Source organism: Gobius niger (genome assembly GCF_951799975.1).
Source record: "Gobius niger genome assembly, chromosome: 16".
NCBI lineage: Eukaryota > Metazoa > Chordata > Actinopteri > Gobiiformes > Gobiidae > Gobius > Gobius niger.
This window is the reverse complement of record NC_136867.1, coordinates 25,915,746-25,936,705: the sequence shown is the minus strand read 5'-3', so window position 1 is coordinate 25,936,705 and position 20,960 is coordinate 25,915,746. Positions and strand designations below refer to the sequence as shown.

General features: G+C 44.7%; 1 protein-coding gene across 1 annotated transcript; it reads left to right on the top strand.

Annotated features, from left to right (window-relative positions):
- Nucleotides 1–397: 397 nt before the first annotated feature.
- LOC306975781 (sex comb on midleg-like protein 4) lies at nt 398–20,626 on the top strand. Its single transcript, XM_079573530.1, has 8 exons — nt 398–737; nt 9,781–10,008; nt 12,268–12,397; nt 12,527–12,727; nt 14,333–14,494; nt 16,754–16,987; nt 17,074–17,219; nt 20,079–20,626. The coding sequence occupies exons 1-8, from the start codon at nt 735–737 to the stop codon at nt 20,202–20,204; spliced, it is 1,230 nt and encodes a 409-aa protein (XP_079429656.1). The 5' UTR covers nt 398–734; the 3' UTR covers nt 20,205–20,626.
- The last annotated feature ends 334 nt before the right edge of the window (nt 20,627–20,960 follow it).

Here is a 20,960-nt window from a genome sequence, read left to right as displayed (position 1 = left end):
TATATTATTATTATTATTATTATTGTATTATTATTATTATTATTATTATTATTATTATTATTATTATTATTATTATTATTATTAGTAGTAGTAGTAGTAGTAGTAGTAGTAGTAGTAGTAGTAGTAGTAGTAGTAGTAGTAGTAGTAGTAGTAGTAGTAGTAGTAGTAGTAAATATAAAATAATAATAGTAAGAATAATAATAGAAACGACCCCACGGTATTTCCAGCAGAGCTCTGGTTTGCGTGCCCAGCTTCGGTTTCTAAATTTATCCCGGTGCCGCAGACAAAACACGGCCCCGTGCACAGACAGAGGAGGGCAGCTTACGGGCTTGTTACCATGACAACAGCGGAGCCCTTCTCTTCCCTCCTTCCGCTGTCTCCATAAAAAAAAAAAAACGCACCGCACTCACACCGCTGCCCTGCGCTACTACACACCGCACGGGCGACGCGCGCACGCCGCTGTCTGCGCGCTTCGACCCACAGCAGCGCGCCGCTCACACACCGCCGTCTCACCGCTGTCTGCCGCGCGCCTCCACGTTCATACGGGGACTCGACAGCAGCAGCAGCGGCAGCGGCAGCAGCGGCGGCGGCGAGGATTGCCGACGATTGCCTTGACATCTCTTACATCTGGAGGCTGTGCCAAAAAAACAGACGAGGGGGAGGAAAACAGGGCACGGATATCCCAGCGGCAGAAGCGGCAGCAGGGATACCGCTCCTGTCCCTATTTGTTTTGGATGGTGAGTCGCGTTATTAATGCTCCTCCGCGGTGTTAGCTTACAGTGCGCGTACAATAATATCCAATACGCGCTTGCCTTGCATTTTTCTGCATCTGGAAGGATTCTGAATAAATAAACGCGCGCGTGCTTTTCCGCATATTGTGGATGTTTCCCACCCCCCCACACCAACCGCGTATTCTTCATGTTAAATTTTCTATCTTAAATCATGTGAAGGATGCTATGTTTTGTGACGTTAGCATTGTATATGTGCGTTAGCTCCGCGTCTGGCCGCCGCTTTACATCTGTCTCGTTTTTATGCAATTTTTTTTATTTTTTTTTTATTTTTTTCTTTTGGGGGGGAAAAGATCGGCGTGTGGAGGAAAAGGATGAAACTCTGTCATCGCCATAGTTATTCATGCAGCTGTACAGTGTAGCCATGGTGAAGTCGATTCTCCCCCCCCCCCCCCCCCCATCTGCCTCCACGCGCCGCTGAATGCATTAGGTTAATGAGATACGTCTGCAGACTGTGTGGTAGCAATATTGCAAGGAGTGGTTTCTATGTATATATATCCGAAATAGCCATACAGATTTCCTTTATCTACCAGCTATTCCGCCACCTTTTACTCACCTTTTAGACTCCAGGGATTTAAAACAATAGCAGGGCGTGCACAGTTTAAGATCAGACAGGTAATTATTAGAGCTTCCCCTTGTCCTGTGTAGAGATGCTTTTATTCCCGTGCTGTTTTTTTTTTTTATTACCAGTGTGTTCATGTGTGTTGTTAGAGCTGCTGCCTGCTCTATAGGTCAGAACACCGCATTGCACAGAACAGCACGCTGCAGTCCATTTTAGTGTCAGGATGTTGCCAAGCCATTGTTTCCAACACATGATTGACACAACTAATACTGTACGAACCGTTTACTCGTCTCACAGGGTTTGTCACACATCATTTTGCAGGTGGCGCATCCAGTAATTTGATTGTCATTCTCATAAAATGGTTGATCACATTTATGTTTAGTAAAAATGATTGTATTCAGTTTCCTGCTATTGTCATCCGATATATAAACTAGGAATCTTCTGTTATTTAGTTGAGCCTTGGTTATGTCCTTGTCTTAGTTCTGATTTGGCTTTGGTGGTTTGAACCCGAGCTTTCTGGTTTAAAATACAAAATTATACTTTCAATACTTGTGTTTGGAGGCATTTTTTATTATCCTGCGCTCCTTTGTTTTCCAGTACATTTTGTGTTGATGCACTTTTCAATCTTAAAGCTGCACTATGCAACTTTTTATGGGAGAAAAAAAGTTGATAATTTTGCGTGTTTGACCTTGTAGTGACCCGGCAGCTGTGTGGGTGGAAAGCATAGACACAGACGGCATCTCTGGAATCGCCCATATATGGTCATTTTTGAAAACAGTTAAGGGGGAAAACAATTAGGCCTATTCAAAAACTACTTTAAAGCAGTACTAAGTAACGTGTTTACCTTAATAAATCCTTTCCTAGTCCCTGTGGGGGTAATACAAGTGTTAATGGGATGATTGGAGGGTCTTTCATCTCCCCCTGGTGTCTCTGACCAGAAAACCATGTTTGCAACTTGTCTGCCACCGGTGCGGAGAAAGCAATACACACTAATGGAATCACGAAGAAGAAGCTAACAGGCTAACGGGCAAAGCTAACTGCGGGCTAACGTCACTTTAAACAGTATTTACAGCCAGGTTTGAGTGAAAAAAATATTTCCATTGTATAATTGGATGCACAGTAACCCTCTCTCCCTTCACCTTTCCTGTAGTATTTACTCTCCAAGAAAATTAATAAAAATCGTAACTTGCTACTTCACCTGCAGTTGCGCTTATGGCCTCTAGGGGGAAGAGTTACTTAGTACTGCTTTAACAAATGCTGAATTATGAATATAGTTTTCTACTAAATAATGATACAAAGACATGGGGAGGAGCAAAGTGGTTCAACAGCCCATAAATACATGAATAACGGAGGATGCTAACTTGATGCTACATGTTAGCATCGGGCTAATGCTAACGGTTAGCTAGCGCTGGCTACAACTGCCGTTTTTTCACTTCTACTGAACAATCTATCCATCCATCCATCCATCCATCCATTTTCTTCCGCTTTATCCGGGGCCGGGTCGCGGGGGCAGCAGTCTCAGCAGAGATGCCCAAACTTCCCGATCCACACACACCTCCTCCAGCTGTTCTGGGGGGACCCCGAGGCGACACCAGGCCAGCTCGGAGACATAGTCCCACCACCGTGTCCTGGGCCTTCCACGAGGCCTTGTCCCACTAGGACATGCCTGGAACACCTCCCGCGGGAGGCGACCAGGAGGCATCCGAAACAGATGCCCGAGCCACCTCAGCTGGCTCCTTTCGACGTGAAGGAGCAGCGACTCTACTCTGAGCTCCTCCCGGGTAACTGAGCTCCTCACCCGATCTCGGAGGGTGCGCCCAGCCACCCTGCGAAGGAAACTCATTTCGGCCGCTTGTATTCGCGATCTTGTCCTTTCGGTCATGACCCAAATCTCATGACCATAGGTGAGGGTGGGAACGTAGATCGATCGGTAAATCGAGAGCTTTGCCCCGACTCCGCTCCCTCTTCACCACGACAGACCGATACAGCGACCGCATCACTGCTGACGCCGCACCGATCCGTCTATCGATCTCACGCTCCATCCGTCCCCCACTCGTGAACAAGACCCCGAGATACTTGAACTCCTCCACTTGAGGCAAGGACTCCCCACCGACCTGAAGAGGGGAAGCCACCTTTTTCCGGTGGAGAACCATGGCCTCGGATTTGGAGGTGCTGATCCTCATCCCGGCCGCTACACACTCGGCTGCAAACCGCCCCAGTGCGTGCTGAAGGTCCTGGTTCGTTGAAGCCATCAGAACAACATCGTCCGCAAACAGCAGAGATGAGACCCTGAGGCTCCCAAACCGGACACCCTCCGGCCCCTGGCTGCGCCTAGAAATTCTGTCCATAAAAGTAATGAACAGAACCGGTGACAAAGGGCAGCCCTGGCGGAGACCAACACGCACCGGGAACAGGTCTGACTTACTGCCGGCAATGCGAACCAAGCTCCTGCTGCGGTCATACAGGGAACGGACAGCCCTTAGCAGAGGGCCCCGGACCCCATACTCCCGGAGCACCCCCCACAGGGCACCACGAGGGACGCGGTCGAACGCTTTCTCCAGATCCACAAAACACATGTGGACTGGTTGGGCGAACTCCCACGAACCCTCGAGTACCCGATGAAGGGTATAGAGTTGGTCCAGTGTGCCACGACCAGGACGAAAACCGCATTGTTCCTCCTGGATCCGAGGTTCAACTATCGGCCGGATCCTCCTCTCCAGCACCCCGGAATAGACCTTACCGGGGAGGCTAAGGAGGGTGATTCCTCTGTAATTGGAACACACCCTCCGATCCCCCTTTTTAAAGAGAGGGACCACCACCCCGGTCTGCCAATCCAGGGGCACTGTCCCCGACCGCCACGCGATGTTGCAGAGACGTGTCAGCCAAGACAGTCCTACAACATCCAGAGACTTAAGGTACTCAGGGCGAATCTCATCCACCCCCGGAGCCCCGCCACCAAGGAGCTTTCTCACCACCTTGGTGACTTCAGCCCCGGTGATGGGCGAGCCCACCTCCGAGTCCTCAGCCTCTGCTTCCTCATTGGAAGACGTGACGACGGGATTGAGGAGGTCCTCGAAGTACTCCTTCCACCGCCCGACGACATCCCCAGTCGAGGTCAGCAGCCCCCCACCCGCACTGTACACAGTGTTGGTGAAGCACTGCTTCCCCCTCCTGAGGCGCCGGATGGTTTGCCAGAATCTCTTCGAGGCCGACCGATAGTCTTCCTCCATGGCCTCCCCGAACTCCTCCCAGACCCGAGTTTTTGCCTCTGCGACCGCACGAGCTGCAGCACGCTTGGCCTGCCGGTACCTCTCAGCTGCCTCAGGAGTCCCACAAGCCAACAAGGCCAGGTAGGACTCCTTCTTCAGCTTGACGGCATCCCTTACTTCCGGGCGCCACCACCGGGTTCGGGGATTGCCGCCGCGACAGGCACCAGAGACCTTACGGCCACAACTACGAGCAGCCGCATCGACAATGGAGGAGGAGAACAGAGTCCACTCTGACTCCATGTCCCCCGCCTCCCCCGGAATCTGGGTGAAGCTCTTCCGGAGGTGGGAGTTGAAGACCCCACTGACAGAGGGATCCGCCAGACGTTCCCAGCAGACCCTCACAACACGCTTGGGCCTGCCAGGTCTGACCGGCTTCCTCCCCTGCCAGCGGATCCAGCTCACCACCAGGTGGTGATCGGTTGACAGCTCCGCCCCTCTCTTCACCCGAGTGTCCGAGACACGCGGCCGGAGGTCAGACGACACAACTACAAAGTCGATCATCGACCTCCTGCCTAGGGCGTCCTGGTGCCACGTGCACTTATGGACACCCTTGTGCTCGAACATGGTGTTCATTATGGACAAACTGTGACTAGCACAGAAGTCCAACAACAGAACACCACTCGGGTTCAGATCGGGGAGGCCGTTCTTCCCAATCACCCCCTCCCAGGTCTCACTGTCGTTGCCCACATGGGCGTTGAAGTCCCCCAGCAGAACAATGGAGTCCCCAGTCGGAGCACTATCTAGTACCCCTCCCAGGGACTCCAAGAAGGCCGGGTACTCTGCACCGATGTTGGGCCCGTAGGCCGAAACAACGGTGAGAGACCTGTCCCCGACCCGAAGGCGTAGGGACGCGACCCTCTCGTCCACCGGGGTGAACTCCAACACGTGGCGGCTGAGCTGGGGGGATATGAGCAAACCCACCCCAGCCCGCCGCCTCTCCCCGCGGGCAACTCCAGAAAAATGGAGAGTCCAGCCTCTCTCCAGGAGTTGGGATCCGGAACCCAAGCTGTGCGTGGAGGTGAGCCCGACTATATCTAGTCGGTATCTCTCCACCTCCCGCACAAGCTCAGGCTCCTTCCCCCCCAGTGAGGTGACGTTCCATGTCCCGAACGCCAGAAGCTGTGCATGTGGACCAGGTCGTCGAGGCACCTGCCTCTGACTGCCACCCAGTCCTCTCCGCACCCGACCCCTACGGATCCCTCTGCGGGTGGTGGGTCCACAGGAGGGCGGGCCCACGTCGTCCCTTCGGGCTGGGCCCGGCCGGGCCCCGTGGGCAGAGACCCGGCCACCAGACGCTCGCGTTCGGGCCCCAACCCCAGGTCTGGCTCCAGGGTGGGGCCCCGGCTGCGCCATGCCGGGCGACGTCACGGTCCTTGTATAGTGTACGTCCATGGGGGTCTTCTGAACTGCTCTTCGTCTGACCCGTCACCTCGGACCTGTTTGCCATGGGAGACCCTACCAGGGGCATAAAGCCCCAGACAACATAGCTCCTCGGATCATTCGGGCACTCAAACAACCCCACCACGTTAAGGTAGCAGTTCATGGGGTTGACTGAACAATCTGCTGAGAAAATATCCATATGGGCCCGATTTACACTTGACTTTATTTATGTGATAAATAAGTTGATATTCCACCAGAAAATGGCTGAAAATTGTGTTTTTTTAAAGATTCTATTTTCCCCCTCGGCGAAGCCACGCCCCCTTCTATGACGAGATGCCGTCTGTATCTATGGCGCCTTTCCTTTTGATCACGGTGGTCTTGTTTGGAAGGTTTTCTCTGCTGACGTACCCTCTTACTAGAAAACCTACAAAACAATTGATCCTGGACTCTTGTAGAGGCCACCGTGATCGAAAGTAAAGGCGTCATGCTGATCACACACTAGGTCGCTGGGTCACTACAAGGTCAAATACGCACAAATATCAACTTTTGTTCCTCACATAAAAAGTTGCATAATGCACCTGTAAAGGGAAATCACAGGGTTTTTGACATAGGGCCTCATTTCCTAGTTATCCAGAGTGTTGCTGATTTCTGGAGATATTTATTTTTTGTACTTCATGCAGTTCCTATATTTGAAGAGTTTCGTGGCGCTAGGCTAATGCAAGGCTAGTGCATGTCTATGGTATCAGCTAGCCTGCATTAAAAACAGTCTGACCCGCTCCACAGTGCACCTGAGGAAAATCACTTATAACACCAGACTAACCATATAATTGTCTGTGTCGATAGAGTAATTTTAACCATTTTGCATTTAAAATAACTTATATTTGAGCAGCATCAGCTTCGTGGTTGTATAAGCTACGCAGCGGCGGAGTGATCTGCTAGAAAATAGTCCCTCAAAATGCGATCATTCATGTGACGCAACTTGGAAATGAGGTCCTATGTCAAAAATCCTGAAATATCCCTTTAATGCATTTGGTTTACACATTTTTGGACTCATGACTGTTTTCTTTTTACACTCAAGGTAAACATATCACCTTCATAATTAGTTACTGTATCGTGATATGTATCGGATCGTGACAAAAGTGTATCGTCCCAGCCCTACAAAATACTATAGTCAGTGTCTAGTTGAGGGTTGGGTGCACATTGGGTATCGCTGGTATTTCTGCTAATGATTTAACGGAACAGGCCACCGTTTTTCCATACTGAGATATGTTCTCACCTGAGAGCGTGGCAGCTTCCAACTTCACTCCCGTTTGGAGCCATAGGAATACATTGGGAGAGGCCAAATGCTAACAACATCTTTGATCTTTTTGCGTGACTGAGGGCACACACAAATATCAGACAGGTACGCATCAACTCGTCTAAGCTCAGGCAAGAACATATCTCAGTATGGAAAAATGGTGGCCTGTTCCTTTAAGTTCAGTTATAGTTATCTTTGGTCCACAGTGTGGCTTTAAATGATATAACAGGGTTTCCAAGAGTCTAAAAAAAAGACATTAAATGAATTGTGCCTGAAATGTCATTGAACGCACCAAGTCTTGATCTCAGTTCTGCCCCTCAGGCCTTTCCCTCCGTTTTGCTCATGACAGACAAAGGGGTGTCCCAGTTCTGTTTTGCAGCGAGGGGTCGGGCTACGGGGAAGGGGTATAAAAGAGAACTGGGATTCGGCCTAGATCAGATTCAAGCTGGAAATCTGCTTTCTTTAAAAAATAAGAATACTGCTCAAATATTTTCCAAAGCATAAGTTCATCAAAAATACAAAAAAGAAGGGTCTAAAACACTGAAACTTTATACACACTTTGCCTCAAAAGTTGCCCGTCGTATCCTATGGACTTTTGAATATGAAAAATATCTTCTCATTTCTCTATAGCAGTGGTTCTCAACTGTCACCAGCCTTTCTAAGAGAGCATTTATTTCAATATTTTCCTTCTGAAAAAGCATAAGCACGATCTGAGTCTGATAAAGTTATTGTGCTGGGTTCTTTTGATCATAATTTCAGCTTTAAAGGCTCAGCTAATGCTTGTTCAATAAATGATAGTGTGGATAATACTGTATTATACTGTATTCGGGTTATGGGTCATCCGAGGGAAAGGATGGTCCCGAAGCCAAAACACTTGAGAACCACTGCTCGATATGATGAAATAAACAAGAAGCTGCTCATCCTGGCCTGTTGGAGGGGAGAGTGGGGTAGGATGAGCCACTTTCTTGCTTTGGCTGTTGTTGTTGTTGTGTAAAAACAGTACACAATAGATGCGAAATTGTGCTATTTCTACACATTTTGGGATGTTTTCTATTCTTTTGCATCCTCAAAAATGATATGTAAAGTATACGTTTTTTAAGTCTTCAAAAAATACTTACGTCTTATGGCTCATTTTACCCCCAGAGTGGGGTAAGTTGAACCAGATCTTGGGGTAAATTGAACCACCAGATTTAAAGTTGAAATGAATAAAGTCTATTTTTTTTACAATTCAGTCTTTCCCATTAGCAATTTTATTCCCAAAACATATTATAACAATGTTTTTCTTTTCATACTGTTTGCTCCTTCTGCAGATTATGTAATATCTCATTTTAATTTGCTTGTCTCTACTAGACCCAGAATCACTAATAAACAAGGAAAAAACTATAGAATTGTACATTAAAAAAATCTTTCTTATGGAGTTTCTTAATTGTTTCAAGTTACCCCAATGTTTTTGGGTCAATTTACCCCATTATTTCTTCTTTGAGAATACCAAGAGAGTTGTGTTTATTTAAGAAGAAATCTTCCTAAATCATTAATCTGCTTTTATATCGAATTTAATGACCAACTAACATCAGGAAAAATCATTGACCTGCATGTTTTTGTTTGTTTGTGACGTTTTGTTATCGTTTTTTGTGATCAGGCCAAAAATGTATTAACCTCTTACCACCCGCCTAATCCAAATGCATTCTGTCCTCTTTTGGCTGTGTAACACCTCATTTGAAAGCTAAGACCCACAAAACTGATCTTTTTGTTTTGTGACATTTTTGTTGAATTTTTGTCACTTTTTGGTTGAGTTTTTTGTCACTTTTTGTTGAATTTTTGTCACATTTTTGTTGAATTTTTGTCACATTTTTGTTGAATATTTGTCACTTTTTGGTTGAGTTTTTTTTGTCACTTTTTGTTGAATTTTTGTCATTTTTTGGTTGAATTTTTGTGACATTTTTGTTGAGTTTTTGTCACATTTTTGTTGAATTTTTGTCACATTTTTGTTGAGTTTTTGTGACTTTTTGTTGAATTTTTGTCACATTTTTGTTGAATTTTTGTCATTTTTTTGTTGAATTTTTGTTGAATTTTTGTCACATTTTTGTCACATTTTTTTTTGAATTTTTGTCACTTTTTGGTTGAGTTTTTTGTCACTTTTTGTTGAATTTTTGTCATTTTTTTGTTGAATTTTTGTCACATTTATGTCACATTTTTGTCACATTTTTGTCACATTTTTGTCTCATTTATGTTGCGTTTACATCCTTGCTTTCTTCTTGTTTTTTGTGGCTATTTTGGTGTTTTTTCCCAAGAAGCTTTTTGACCAGGGTAAAGCCAAACTGGAGAAAATGGGATCCGTTCAGGTGGGAGTTAAGAGGTTAGAAAGCATTCAACTTGGCTTTCTTCTATAATCTCAGAAGAACCTTCTATACTCTCAGATCTACCTGTATAAGCCTGAATAATTAATTCAGTGCTAAAAGTCTGATCCACTGCCTTTCCCCTCAGCTCCAGATGAGTGTGTCTGCCTCGGCTCAGAAGGACAGTAGTGAGATGCAGTCTGCCGTGGCGCCCTCCTCCTTCCTGCCCGCTCAGTCCGGAAAGATCCCGGGACGAAAGAGGGGCCGGCCTCCGCTCCTCCGAAACCTGGTCAAGATGGACTTCGCCAACCGCTACCCGGACTCCCTGCCCCCCATCAAAGTGCCCAAGAAGAGGGGCCGCAAGCCGGGGTTCAAGGTCAGGCCTGTGGAAGAAATCGACTTCATAACGAGAGCTTTAAGCAGAGCCAAGAGTGTGTGTTTAAAAATGCATGCGACGTGGAGACTCCGCGGCCGTCAGAGTTTTGTGGGACCCCAGTGTAACGCCGCAGAGAGCCTTAACATCTGCTGCTGCTGCACATTATGTTGAAATACTGTTATGTCTTCGGCAGTTCAGGAAGGACCCAGCTGTACAGAAAGACAGGCGCTTAAAAACTATTGACAACGTCCTTAATCATTCCAGATACTCCAGATTGTCATGAATAACTCACATTAATCAGATTGTTTACTTGGTTTAGTCATGGCAGAGACCTGGGGTGGACATATTTGAAGGGAATCCTCGGTTAATCCGCTCTGTACGTGCAGCTCGTGAACCCGTACTGCAGAATGTCACATCTTGATGAGTTAAAATGAGTAGAATTAAGAATATTTTATAATTATTAGACAAATTCTGCCAATGGAATCAGTTTTATTGTCCAAGTTGAAGTGCAATATGTATTATTAGCCAAAATACTTGTTCCATTAGCAGATCATTTTACTTTCCTACTCATTATGGGCAAATATATTTATTTCTTGAAACATCTACTTACATTAGATTACATTAAATTTGCCTGACACTGGATTGTACCAAGTCTTAACAAACAAACTACTGTTCATTTTTACTACTGTTAATTTTAAGGCTTTTAAATAAACAAATGGACAAATTTCCATTTTTACTTTGGAGCCATAAAGCTGCTCTTAAGTGATCTCGTTGTGCCGGTCCGGCACCGATGCATTACCGATAAGCTCCTCTAGATGTGCCACCTTGTGCTCCACACACGCACACAGCAGAAGGAGACCAGCGCTGCACCTGCACTTCCCTCACCTGTTTATTATAATAGATTCAGGCCCTCACCTCACAGCACCCCCCCAACACACGCCTCACCCCCCACGCACCATGAACAAGAGATGTTCGAAGCAGAAGACGCAGCAACAGCTAGTGGCTAACAGTTTAGCATGATGACAGAAGTTTACAAAAAGATGGCGAACTGACAAACATGACACCGACCTGCTCTGATGCAGCTGAAATCCTCCTGAAATGTCAGTTTGTTTATTAATCCAATATCTACAGGAGCTGTCAGGTTTTTTTCCTCCTTTTTTTCTTTTTTCCTCACAAAGCAAGTAGGCACGTTCAAGGGTTGCGGGGGGGAAAAGTACTGCACTGTAAACTTAGTTTTAAATAGAACTATTATGTTCTAAATGTCCAAAAAGTTTTCATGAAAGTTTCAGTTTAGCAAATGAATCTCTAAATATTTACTTTGTACATATCTTATTTATGTGGATGAATGTGTGTTTCACACAAGATTGATGAGATTTCCGTAGCTCATTGAATGCAATGAGAGCAGCGTCTAAACAGTGTGACGGGGAGTGAGGGGCGTGGGCGACGGGGAGAGCCAGGTGAGGGGAGGGGGGTGGAGCAGAGCAGAGTTCACTACTCCACCTACTGATGAAAAAAATTCAAAAAGACATCGCTTAAGGCAGCTTTAATAGAAGAAGTAAAAGTAGTCAGTTCTCAAGAAAAACATAAAGTTACTTTGTTACCAACCACCTCTATACTGTACCAATGGGCTACGAGCTAACCTATTTTCCATGTCACTATCTGTCACATAGTGAGAGGGTCTAGAACATAAAATGTGTCACTTTTCTCAATGTTTCTTCACCAAATTGCACTTCACTGGTGTAAAAATAGTTAATTCTCACCACAGTTATGCTCCCATCAAAATAAGTTATATTCGTAGAACTGTCACTTAAAGGCACACTGTGTAACATTTTGGACTATACTGTTGCCATCAACACAAAACATGCTCGTAATGACCAGCTCATCACAGACAATGCTATTACTGCAGTGGGTGATCAAAGAATGAATCTGGATGAGAAGCTATAACCTGTTTACATCTCAAATTCTACTGACTTTTATCACATCTCCATGGAGACGAACTAGAAACATCCCCACTCCCAGTAAAGTTACAGTCATGTCTTAGGTAAACTGAGCCGCTCTCAATTTTATCTATTGAGTCAAATTGTATGCGGTGTAGCTTTAAGTATGGAAACAGCTTTGAGCGTGTTCAATATTATATCAGGACGATGCAAATCTCTTCCTCAAAACCTGGCGGATCGTTTGGCCTCAGTGCTCGAGACTCTTCTGTGTAAACATCTAAAGTCTGTGCAGCTGAGGAGGATCTCGTGTGTGTTTCTGCAGCTCAAGCCGCGGATGGTGATGACGCCATTGGCCATCTCTCCCCCGAGCAGCACCCCGGAGCCCGACATGAGCTCCATCCCACAGGACGCGGCCACGGTGCCCCACTCCGCCACGCCGCAGGTCCTCACAGGTGCGCCCCACACTTCAGGACAAATAAATCAATAAAAGTGATGCTTGTGAAGTTAAAAAGACTGAATGAACCACCTGTTTTTTTTAATGCTTCTGTTCGTAAATCTGTCCCTGTGTGGCGTCCCTGCAGTTTGCATCTACATCAACAAACAGGCGAACACCGGGCCCAACCTGGACCGTAAGAAGATCCAGCAGCTGCCGGACCACTTCGGCCCGGACCGGCCCTCCGTGGTGCTGCAGCAGGCCGTGCAGGGCTGCATCGACTGCGCCTTCCAGCAGAAAACGGTCTTCACGCTCCTCACGCAGGGCTACGGGGGAGAGAAGATATCAGGTCTGAGTCACACAGTCTGTACTCACACAGCTTCATACAAAAATGCAGAGTAACTTAAAAAGGTGCCGTTTTAGTCACGATTTTACTCATTTAGCTCCATCTTAGCCTAGTTTTGGTACTTCTTATTATGAGGATCCTGGATCAAAATGAATATGAATGAATATGAGCAATGAAGCAAGGGGAAGATTAAATTGTCTCAAAATAATATAAAAAGGAAAAGAGTCCAGAGCAAATGTTTGAATATTTTCCAAGGGAATTAACGGTAATAAATAGTTATATAATAAACACAACTGAAGATTACTTCTTTACAGAGAGATACAAACTGAAGCATAAAAAATGTATCACAGCAGAGATGAAAAGCCACAAATAAATCATCTTCATTGTCAGTGACTGCAGGGTTTAAAGCAGTATTAAGTAACTCATGCCCCTATAAGTGCAACTGCAGGTGTCGTAGCAAGTTGCAATTTTTTTACTTATTAATTGTCCGTTAGAGTAAATACTACGCTGACAGAAAAGATAAAGGGAGAGAGGGATATTGTTGATATTCTCACTAAAAACTTGGCTGTAAATACTGTTTAAAGTGACGCTATCCCACAGTTAGCCTAGCCCATTAGCCTGTTAGCTTCTTCTTCGTGATTCTATGATTCTATTAGCGAAGTTGCAAGGGTGGTTTTCTGGCCAGACACACCAGGGGGAGATGAAAGACCCTCCAATCATCCCATTGACACTTGTATTACCCCCAGAGGGACTACGGAAGGGATTTATGAAGGTAAAAAAGTTACTTAGTTCTGCTTTAAAGAGGACAGTGTTTTAGATGGTGGTCAATACAAAGAAGAGCTTTTGGAAATGGAATCGACTCATTCCATGTTTATGTCCATGTTACATACTGTATATTCATCAAGTGTCTGCAGCATTACAGTATTATATTGTTTTAATGTCCTGTCCTGTTTAATGCCCCGCCCACTCCCCCTATTGGTCAACGTTTGTGATGATCTGAGTGAGTTTGAGGTTAATTTAACCAATCACAGTGTGATTAAACAAAATCATGATTTAAAACTATGCCGTTTGTCCCTACGCTTATAAGGAGAATCAAGCAGAATGTAGGTTTAGGAAAGTTGTGTTATGTTTTGGACGACATGGCCCTCACACTCTTGTACAGGTTGATCATTTCATCTTTCCCTTGAGTCATCGTTAACAATAATAGACATTTTGATCTGGCGTGCCTAAACTTTCAAAACCAACCATTATTGTATGCAATGGATAAAACACTTAGAGGGGAAGGAAAATTATAAATAAATCATATAATAGAATAGAAGAATAGAAGTTGGCAGTGCAAAGAAATAAGATTGTTGATGTGATCGCCATAGTGCAATCAGGAAAGTCAAGAAAATCCAGTTGTTTTGATTGATTTCACTTATTTTAACACGCTCAAATGTTGGATCTCACTGTTCAAGATAGTCATGTGAGCGAATATCACAAGAATGTACAGGTCTAATAGCATTGTTGCTCTTCCCTGCAGTGACAGTAAAAGCATTAGTGTGAGCCTTGTTAAAGTGTGATCTCGGGGGCTAACGGGGCTAATGTGTCCCTGTCGTTCTCCTGAAGCTACGTTCGATGGGAAGCAGCACCTGCTCAGCCTCCCTGTGGTCAACAGCATCGACTACGTGCTGCGCTTCCTCAAGAAACTGTGCCGGAGCCTGCACTGCGAGAACCTCTTCAGCGACCAGCCCATCGGCCAGCACAGCGCGGGGCAGTACCAGTCCGACGGTACGTTCTCTGTGAGCCACGGTAAAGCCACGGTAAAGCCACGGTAAAGCGGGACTTTCCAGGTCAAGGAGAGACACTGCAGGAGGAGGTGGAACAGAGATGTCACTTATGCTGTAGATTACGGACAAATATACAGTTTTCTTTAATTCTCAGGAAGCAGGAGTTTTTGAATAAAGTAGTATGGCGCCTTTCTGTGTGGGGTTTGTGCAGGATGTTCTTCTATGTTCTGGCTTTGGAGTTTGGACGAGATAATGGAAGATTATTGTGAGTTCAGTGATGAGCATTTGTTATTGTTTGAGCTGATTCTGAAGTCTCTGTTGGACTTTCCTAATTAAGAAGTGGGCAAATAAATAATATATACGTTCTGTGGGAAAAACTTGGGGGAGAAATGAATTGTGCCTTGTTGTTTGGAGCTCACAACTAAATTTTGTATGATCACTCTGAACAAAGACTGGAAATTGTGTTTGTTGGAGCTACTGCTGTTGTTTTTGGCAGCCCATTTAGTTTTAGTGTAGTTTTAGTCAGTTTTATTATAAAAAGTAAAGTAAGTAATCGATAAATATTGGGAAATGGGATAAATAATAATAATCTCTTGGCTTTAGCTTTTGACAAACAGAAACCACAATAGGCACTGGCATTAGTGTCATTGTAAACACGACATCCTGCTCTCCTCGTCCTCTGGTCATCGCCTCGAGATTTTTTTTACTAAACAGCCGCGTCTGCACATTCGTACATCAACATGTTTTCTGCTAGGACTGCCATGATAATTACTATATCCTCATAAAAAACAGCTTACTTTGACGCTTGTACCTCACAGCTTCAAGGTCCCGGGTTCGATTCCCACCTGGACGGGGCCTTTCTGTGTGGATTTGTATGTTCTCCCATGTCTGTGTAGGTTAGTGGTAAAAAACATGTGCAATAGGTGAATCCTCCAGCCAGATGTTTCTGACCACCAGCCTGGCTCCACATCATGGAGATTTCTCTACAGAGATTAATAAAGTATAACTTAACTTAAAGGGATATTTCAGGATGTTTGACATAGGGCCTCATTTCCTAGTTATCCAGAGTGTTGCTGGTACCTGGAGATATTTTTTTTGAAGTTCTTGCAGTTCTTATGTTTGAAGAGTTTCGTGGCGCTAGGCAAGTGCTAGGCTAGTGCATTTCTATGGTATCAGCTAGCCTGCATTAAAAACAGTCTGACCCGCTCCACAGAGCACCTGAGGCAAATCACTTATAACACCAGACTAACCATATAAATGTCTGTGTCCATAGAGTAATTTTAACCATTTTGCATTTAAAATACCTTATATTTGAGGAGCATCTGCTTGTGTTTGTGAAAGCTACGCGGTGGCGGAGTGATCTGCTAGAAAATAGTCCCTCAAAATGCGATCATTCATGTGATGCAAGGTCAGTTATATTCCAAAAAATTTTCTATGGACACAGACATTTATATGGTCAGTCTGGTGTTATAAGTGATTTGCCTCAGGTGCACTGTGGAGCGGGTCAGACTGTTTTTACCATAGAAATGCACTAGCCTTGCATTAGCCTAGCGCCACGAAACTCTTCAAACATAAGCAACTGCATGAATTACAAAAAAGATATCTCCAGTTATCAGCAACACTCTGGATAACTAGGAAATGAGGCCCTATGTCAAAAATCCTGAAATATCCCTTTAACTTACACTTGTATTGCACTTTACCAGCCCGTGTCACACGTTTCTGCTAAACTGTAGTCATTATTCATTCACTACACACTTGGTGGTCGTAAGCTACTACTGCATTGCAGCCACAGCCGTCCTGGGGCAGACTGTCCATTTCTCATGAGGCTATAATGTGATGTTTATATCCTATCTCTTATGATGTCAGTTCCTTCTGTTGGACACGAGTGGCTGGAGTGAGCATTCTGGTTATTTCTTTAAAAATCTATAACTCTGGACAGGAATGGGCTCGAGACTTACTTTATTTTGGCATACTCAGGTATTAGCGCTCTACAAGTCAAGGGCTGGATGGAATCATCTTGCGGGCCGGAATTGGCCCACGGGCCGCCTGTTGGAGTCCCCTGGCTTACAGTATGTGGAGAAGATGTTGTTTAACGACATGTAGAAATGTTTGGTCAGTGTAATATTTCAACAACTTATTGAGAATATATTAAATTCTTTGTTTTCAGGGCAAGGTTTATATGTTTTACCTGCAGTGTCTCCCTTTAAATACTGCTATGTCATGTATTCAAACGAGCTGGTGACGTCCCGTTCCCCCACAGCCGAGGCGTCGCTGCAGGAGGACTACCACGCGGAGCCGCCCGAGGGGAAGCGTTACGCGGTGGATCCCGGAGACTCCGCGTTCGGCGCCATCAGCTCGTCCTACTCCCCCAAACCCTCGTACGGCTTCAGACCGCCGCAGTTCAACAACGGCAGCAGCGGCGGCGGCGGCAACATGAGCGCGTGTCGGCAGAACAACGCCAGCCCCAGCGCGTTCTCCGACAGCAACCGGACAGGTGAGGGAAGCGCAGAGGCTTAGTGTGAAAGCTACCGTGGTGTATAAAAGCGTTTGTTTGCTGAGTGAGTGTTTGTTTTCCCGCAGGAGCGTACAGCGCCCCGTCCCAGTCCCTGGAGCGGCGGGTGCTGAGCCGCGAGCCGTCGTCCTGGAGCGTGGAGGACGTGGTGTGGTTCATCAGAGATGCAGACCCTCAGGCGCTCGGGCCCCACGCCGAGCTCTTCAGGAAACACGTGAGAGGCGCTTTAATAAGAGATTTTACACCATATATCAGCAGTTTTACAAACAGTACTGTATATAACTGTACTTTCTACAGGACACTGAAATACAGTAATTATTCTAAAAGGCTGTGTTGTCAATATGATCAGCTAATTTTATTATAGCTGGTTATATTTTTAGTTGATTTTTATTATGTCTCAAGTTCATTGTGCCAAAGAAAATTCCTAGGTTGTGAATTCTATCATTGGCAATGGCATTAAAATCCATTCTGATTCTAAAATTAAGGCCTTAAAGGGACTATACAGAGTTTAAAAATGTTAAAACTAAGTATTTTCCTCCCCCTTCATGTTCCAGCCATGTCCTAATGTGTAGAATGAGCTCAGAAAGGTGTTAATTCGGGTCCAAAGTGCCGTCATGCACAAGCTTAATATAGAAGCTGCAGTTACGCATAAGACCTGAGGTGGCAGTATTGAGCACAAAATTACTAACTTGCATCTAGCCCTTTTAAATGCCATTAAAAAGAAGAGGCATTAAAACTTAATCTAAAATACAAATGTGGTCTCACATTCAGTTGCAGGGTTTGTCAGTGTTACAATTTTTTTGTTTGCCTAAAAGTTGTTTTGTCCAATTATTCCTCTATTCTTCTGTTCACTGGAATCGATACAAATGCTTAAAGATGATAAATGTATAGATTGTTTTGCTTTGGTATTAAAATAGAAGTAGAACATATTGGGAAAGATGATCGTCGTGAAAGATCGGGCCCTCAGTTTGGCTACAACACAACAAAAACACATTAATCTTACTTGTCTTATTATATTTTATCTGTAAAATGCTGATAACTTTCTCCAAGTTGTTCCTGCTTTTACATTTATCATGCTCTACAGCAGTCGTAGCTCGCCAAAGACTTGATAACTCAAAATTTAGATGCATTTTCTGTTTCTTCTGAACAGCCTGTGAAGATTTAGGTCAATATTGTAAAGTATATTTTCTTTGAAATACCATCTTTGCAATAATTCTCCTGAGTGAACTCCACCTAGGTCACATTTACAGTGTTTTTAAAGAAAAGTAGCTCTCAGACGTTCTTGTTGTGTACAAATTGCTCTGCGGGTAAAAAAGGTTAGAGACGTCTGCTCTTCGGTCACAGCAGAGGTCACTAAACGACGGACCTTGGATCCGAACTTTGGACCCGACCGAGAATCCCCTCAGACGAGCGGCTGCATGTGCTCTCTCCCTCTCCCTCCCTGACTGCAGAGCGGTAACTACTACAGCCCAGAGGAACAGAAGGAGAAAGTCCCACCTCTGAGCTTCAAAACACTTTTTATATTTTTAGAAACGGCAGCGGCACGACTGAAATACGGCTCGCAAAGTTTTCAAACAGAAAACACATTAAATATGTACGCACGATCGTCAGAACCTGGACTAAGCCAGGACTAAACCAGGACTTAACCAGGACTTAACCAGGAATAAACCAGGGCTAAACCAGGAGTAAACCAGGACTAAACCAGGAGTAAACCAGGAATAAACCAGGGCTAAACCAGGAGTAAACCAGGAATAAACCAGGACTAAACCAGGAGTAAACCAGGAATAAACCAGGAATAAACCAGGAATAAACCAGGACTAAACCAGGACTAAACCAGGAATAAACCAGGACTTAACCAGGACTAAACCAGGACTAAACCAGGAATAAACCAGGAATAAACCAGGACTAAACCAGGACTAAACCAGGACTAAACCAGGACTAAACCAGAAGTAAACCAGGACTAAACCAGGGCTAAACCAGGAGTAAACCAGGACTAAACCAGGACTAAACCAGGACTAAACCAGGACTAAACCAGGACTAAACCAGGACTAAACCAGGACTAAACCAGGACTAAACCTGGAATAAACCAGGAATAAACCAGGAATAAACCAGGACTAAACCAGGACTAAACCTGGAATAAACCAGGAATAAACCAGGACTAAACCAGGACTAAACCAGGACTAAACCAGGACTAAACCTGGAATAAACCAGGAATAAACCAGGACTAAACCAGGACTAAACCAGAACTAAACCAGGACTAAACCAGGAATAAACCAGGACTAAACCAGGGCTAAACCAGGACTAAACCAGGACTAAACCAGGACTAAACCAGGAATAAACCAGGACTAAACCAGGGCTAAACCAGGACTAAACCAGGACTAAACCAGGGCTAAACCAGGACTAAACCAGGACTAAACCAGGACTAAACTAGGACTAAACCAGAACTAAACCAGGAGTAAACCAGGAGTAAACCAGGACTAAACCAGGACAAAACCAGGAGTAAACCAGGACTAAACTAAGGCTAAATGAGAACTAAACCAGGACTAAACCAGGACAAAACCAGGACTAAACCAGAACTAAACCAGGACTAAACCAGGACTAAACCAGGACAAAACCAGGGCTAAACCAGGACTAAACCAGAACTAAACCAGGAGTAAACCAGGACTAAACCAGGAGTAAACCAGGACTAAACTAAGGCTAAATGAGAACTAAACCAGGACTAAACCAGGACAAAACCATGACTAAACGAGAACTAAACCAGGACAAAACCAGGGCTAAACCAGGACTAAACGAGTACTAAACCAGGGCTAAACCAGGACTAAACCAGGACTAAACCAGGTCTAAGCAGGGCTCCGTGTGTTGAACTGAGCAAAGAGGAGAAACACTTCACTGTCACATGTGCACATCGTGTATAATCGAGGCTTCAGTATCTTTAGGAGTAAATAAATACTTTTAGAGCAAAAAAACAATAATAACAGGATTCAATTAATTGCATTCCTTTTAAATCACAGTAATAGATTTAAAAAGGCTTTAAACTCCTCACTGAATTCTTTATTTTCCGTGTTTTGTGCAGGAGATCGACGGGAACGCGCTGCTGCTGCTGAAGAGCGACATGATCATGAAGTACCTCGGGCTGAAGCTGGGGCCGGCGCTGAAGCTCTGCTACCACATCGACAAACTCAAGCAAAACAAGTTCTAACTTATTCATTTATTAATTTCAGACACTCAGCTTTTGTCCCACACCGTCGCGCGCTCACACTGGCCTGGCTCGGCTCGCTCCATTTCAAGCTTCTGCTGATTCACATTGATGATGAACTTCACTTTCAAACTGCTTACTTCGTGGTAAAAAGAAAAGCTAAAAAACGCAGAGAAGAGCCAGTGTGAACGCGACCTCAGCTTCTCTTATGTTTTTACATTTATCTTTAATTTATTTGGCATCATTTATTAAAAAAGACAAAGGCTGCCCACTAGACAAAAGCTGTTTTTAGTCAACTGCATGCATTTCTCATCGAACTGGGAGCGAAAGGAAACTCCCCAATAAAAGATGTATTGACAGACGTGGGTAGAGCAGCCATAACATTTACTGCAGTACTAGTAGTGACACTTTTAAATATTTTTACTTGGGAAGAACGAGTGGCCCAAAAGTGAAGTGGTGGTCGGGAAAAGTTTGAGTGTAAAGTAGCCACAAAATCCAACAAACAAGACCTAAAATGAGGTGAAATGTATGATATTTATATTAATTACAGCAAAAACAAAGCTTCAAAACTTCAGTCAAGCTTTTTTTGTCCACATTAAGTTTCTGTCACTAATAGAAATGTGAAGTAGAAGTACAGCAGGGCTTCACAATTTGAGAAAAGACATCACTAACAGTGTTTCTGCTTTAAAAGGCATTGAACTGGATCAAAACTGGCTTAAAATCTACATTTCTTGGAAAAAATGACATTTGCTCGACTCT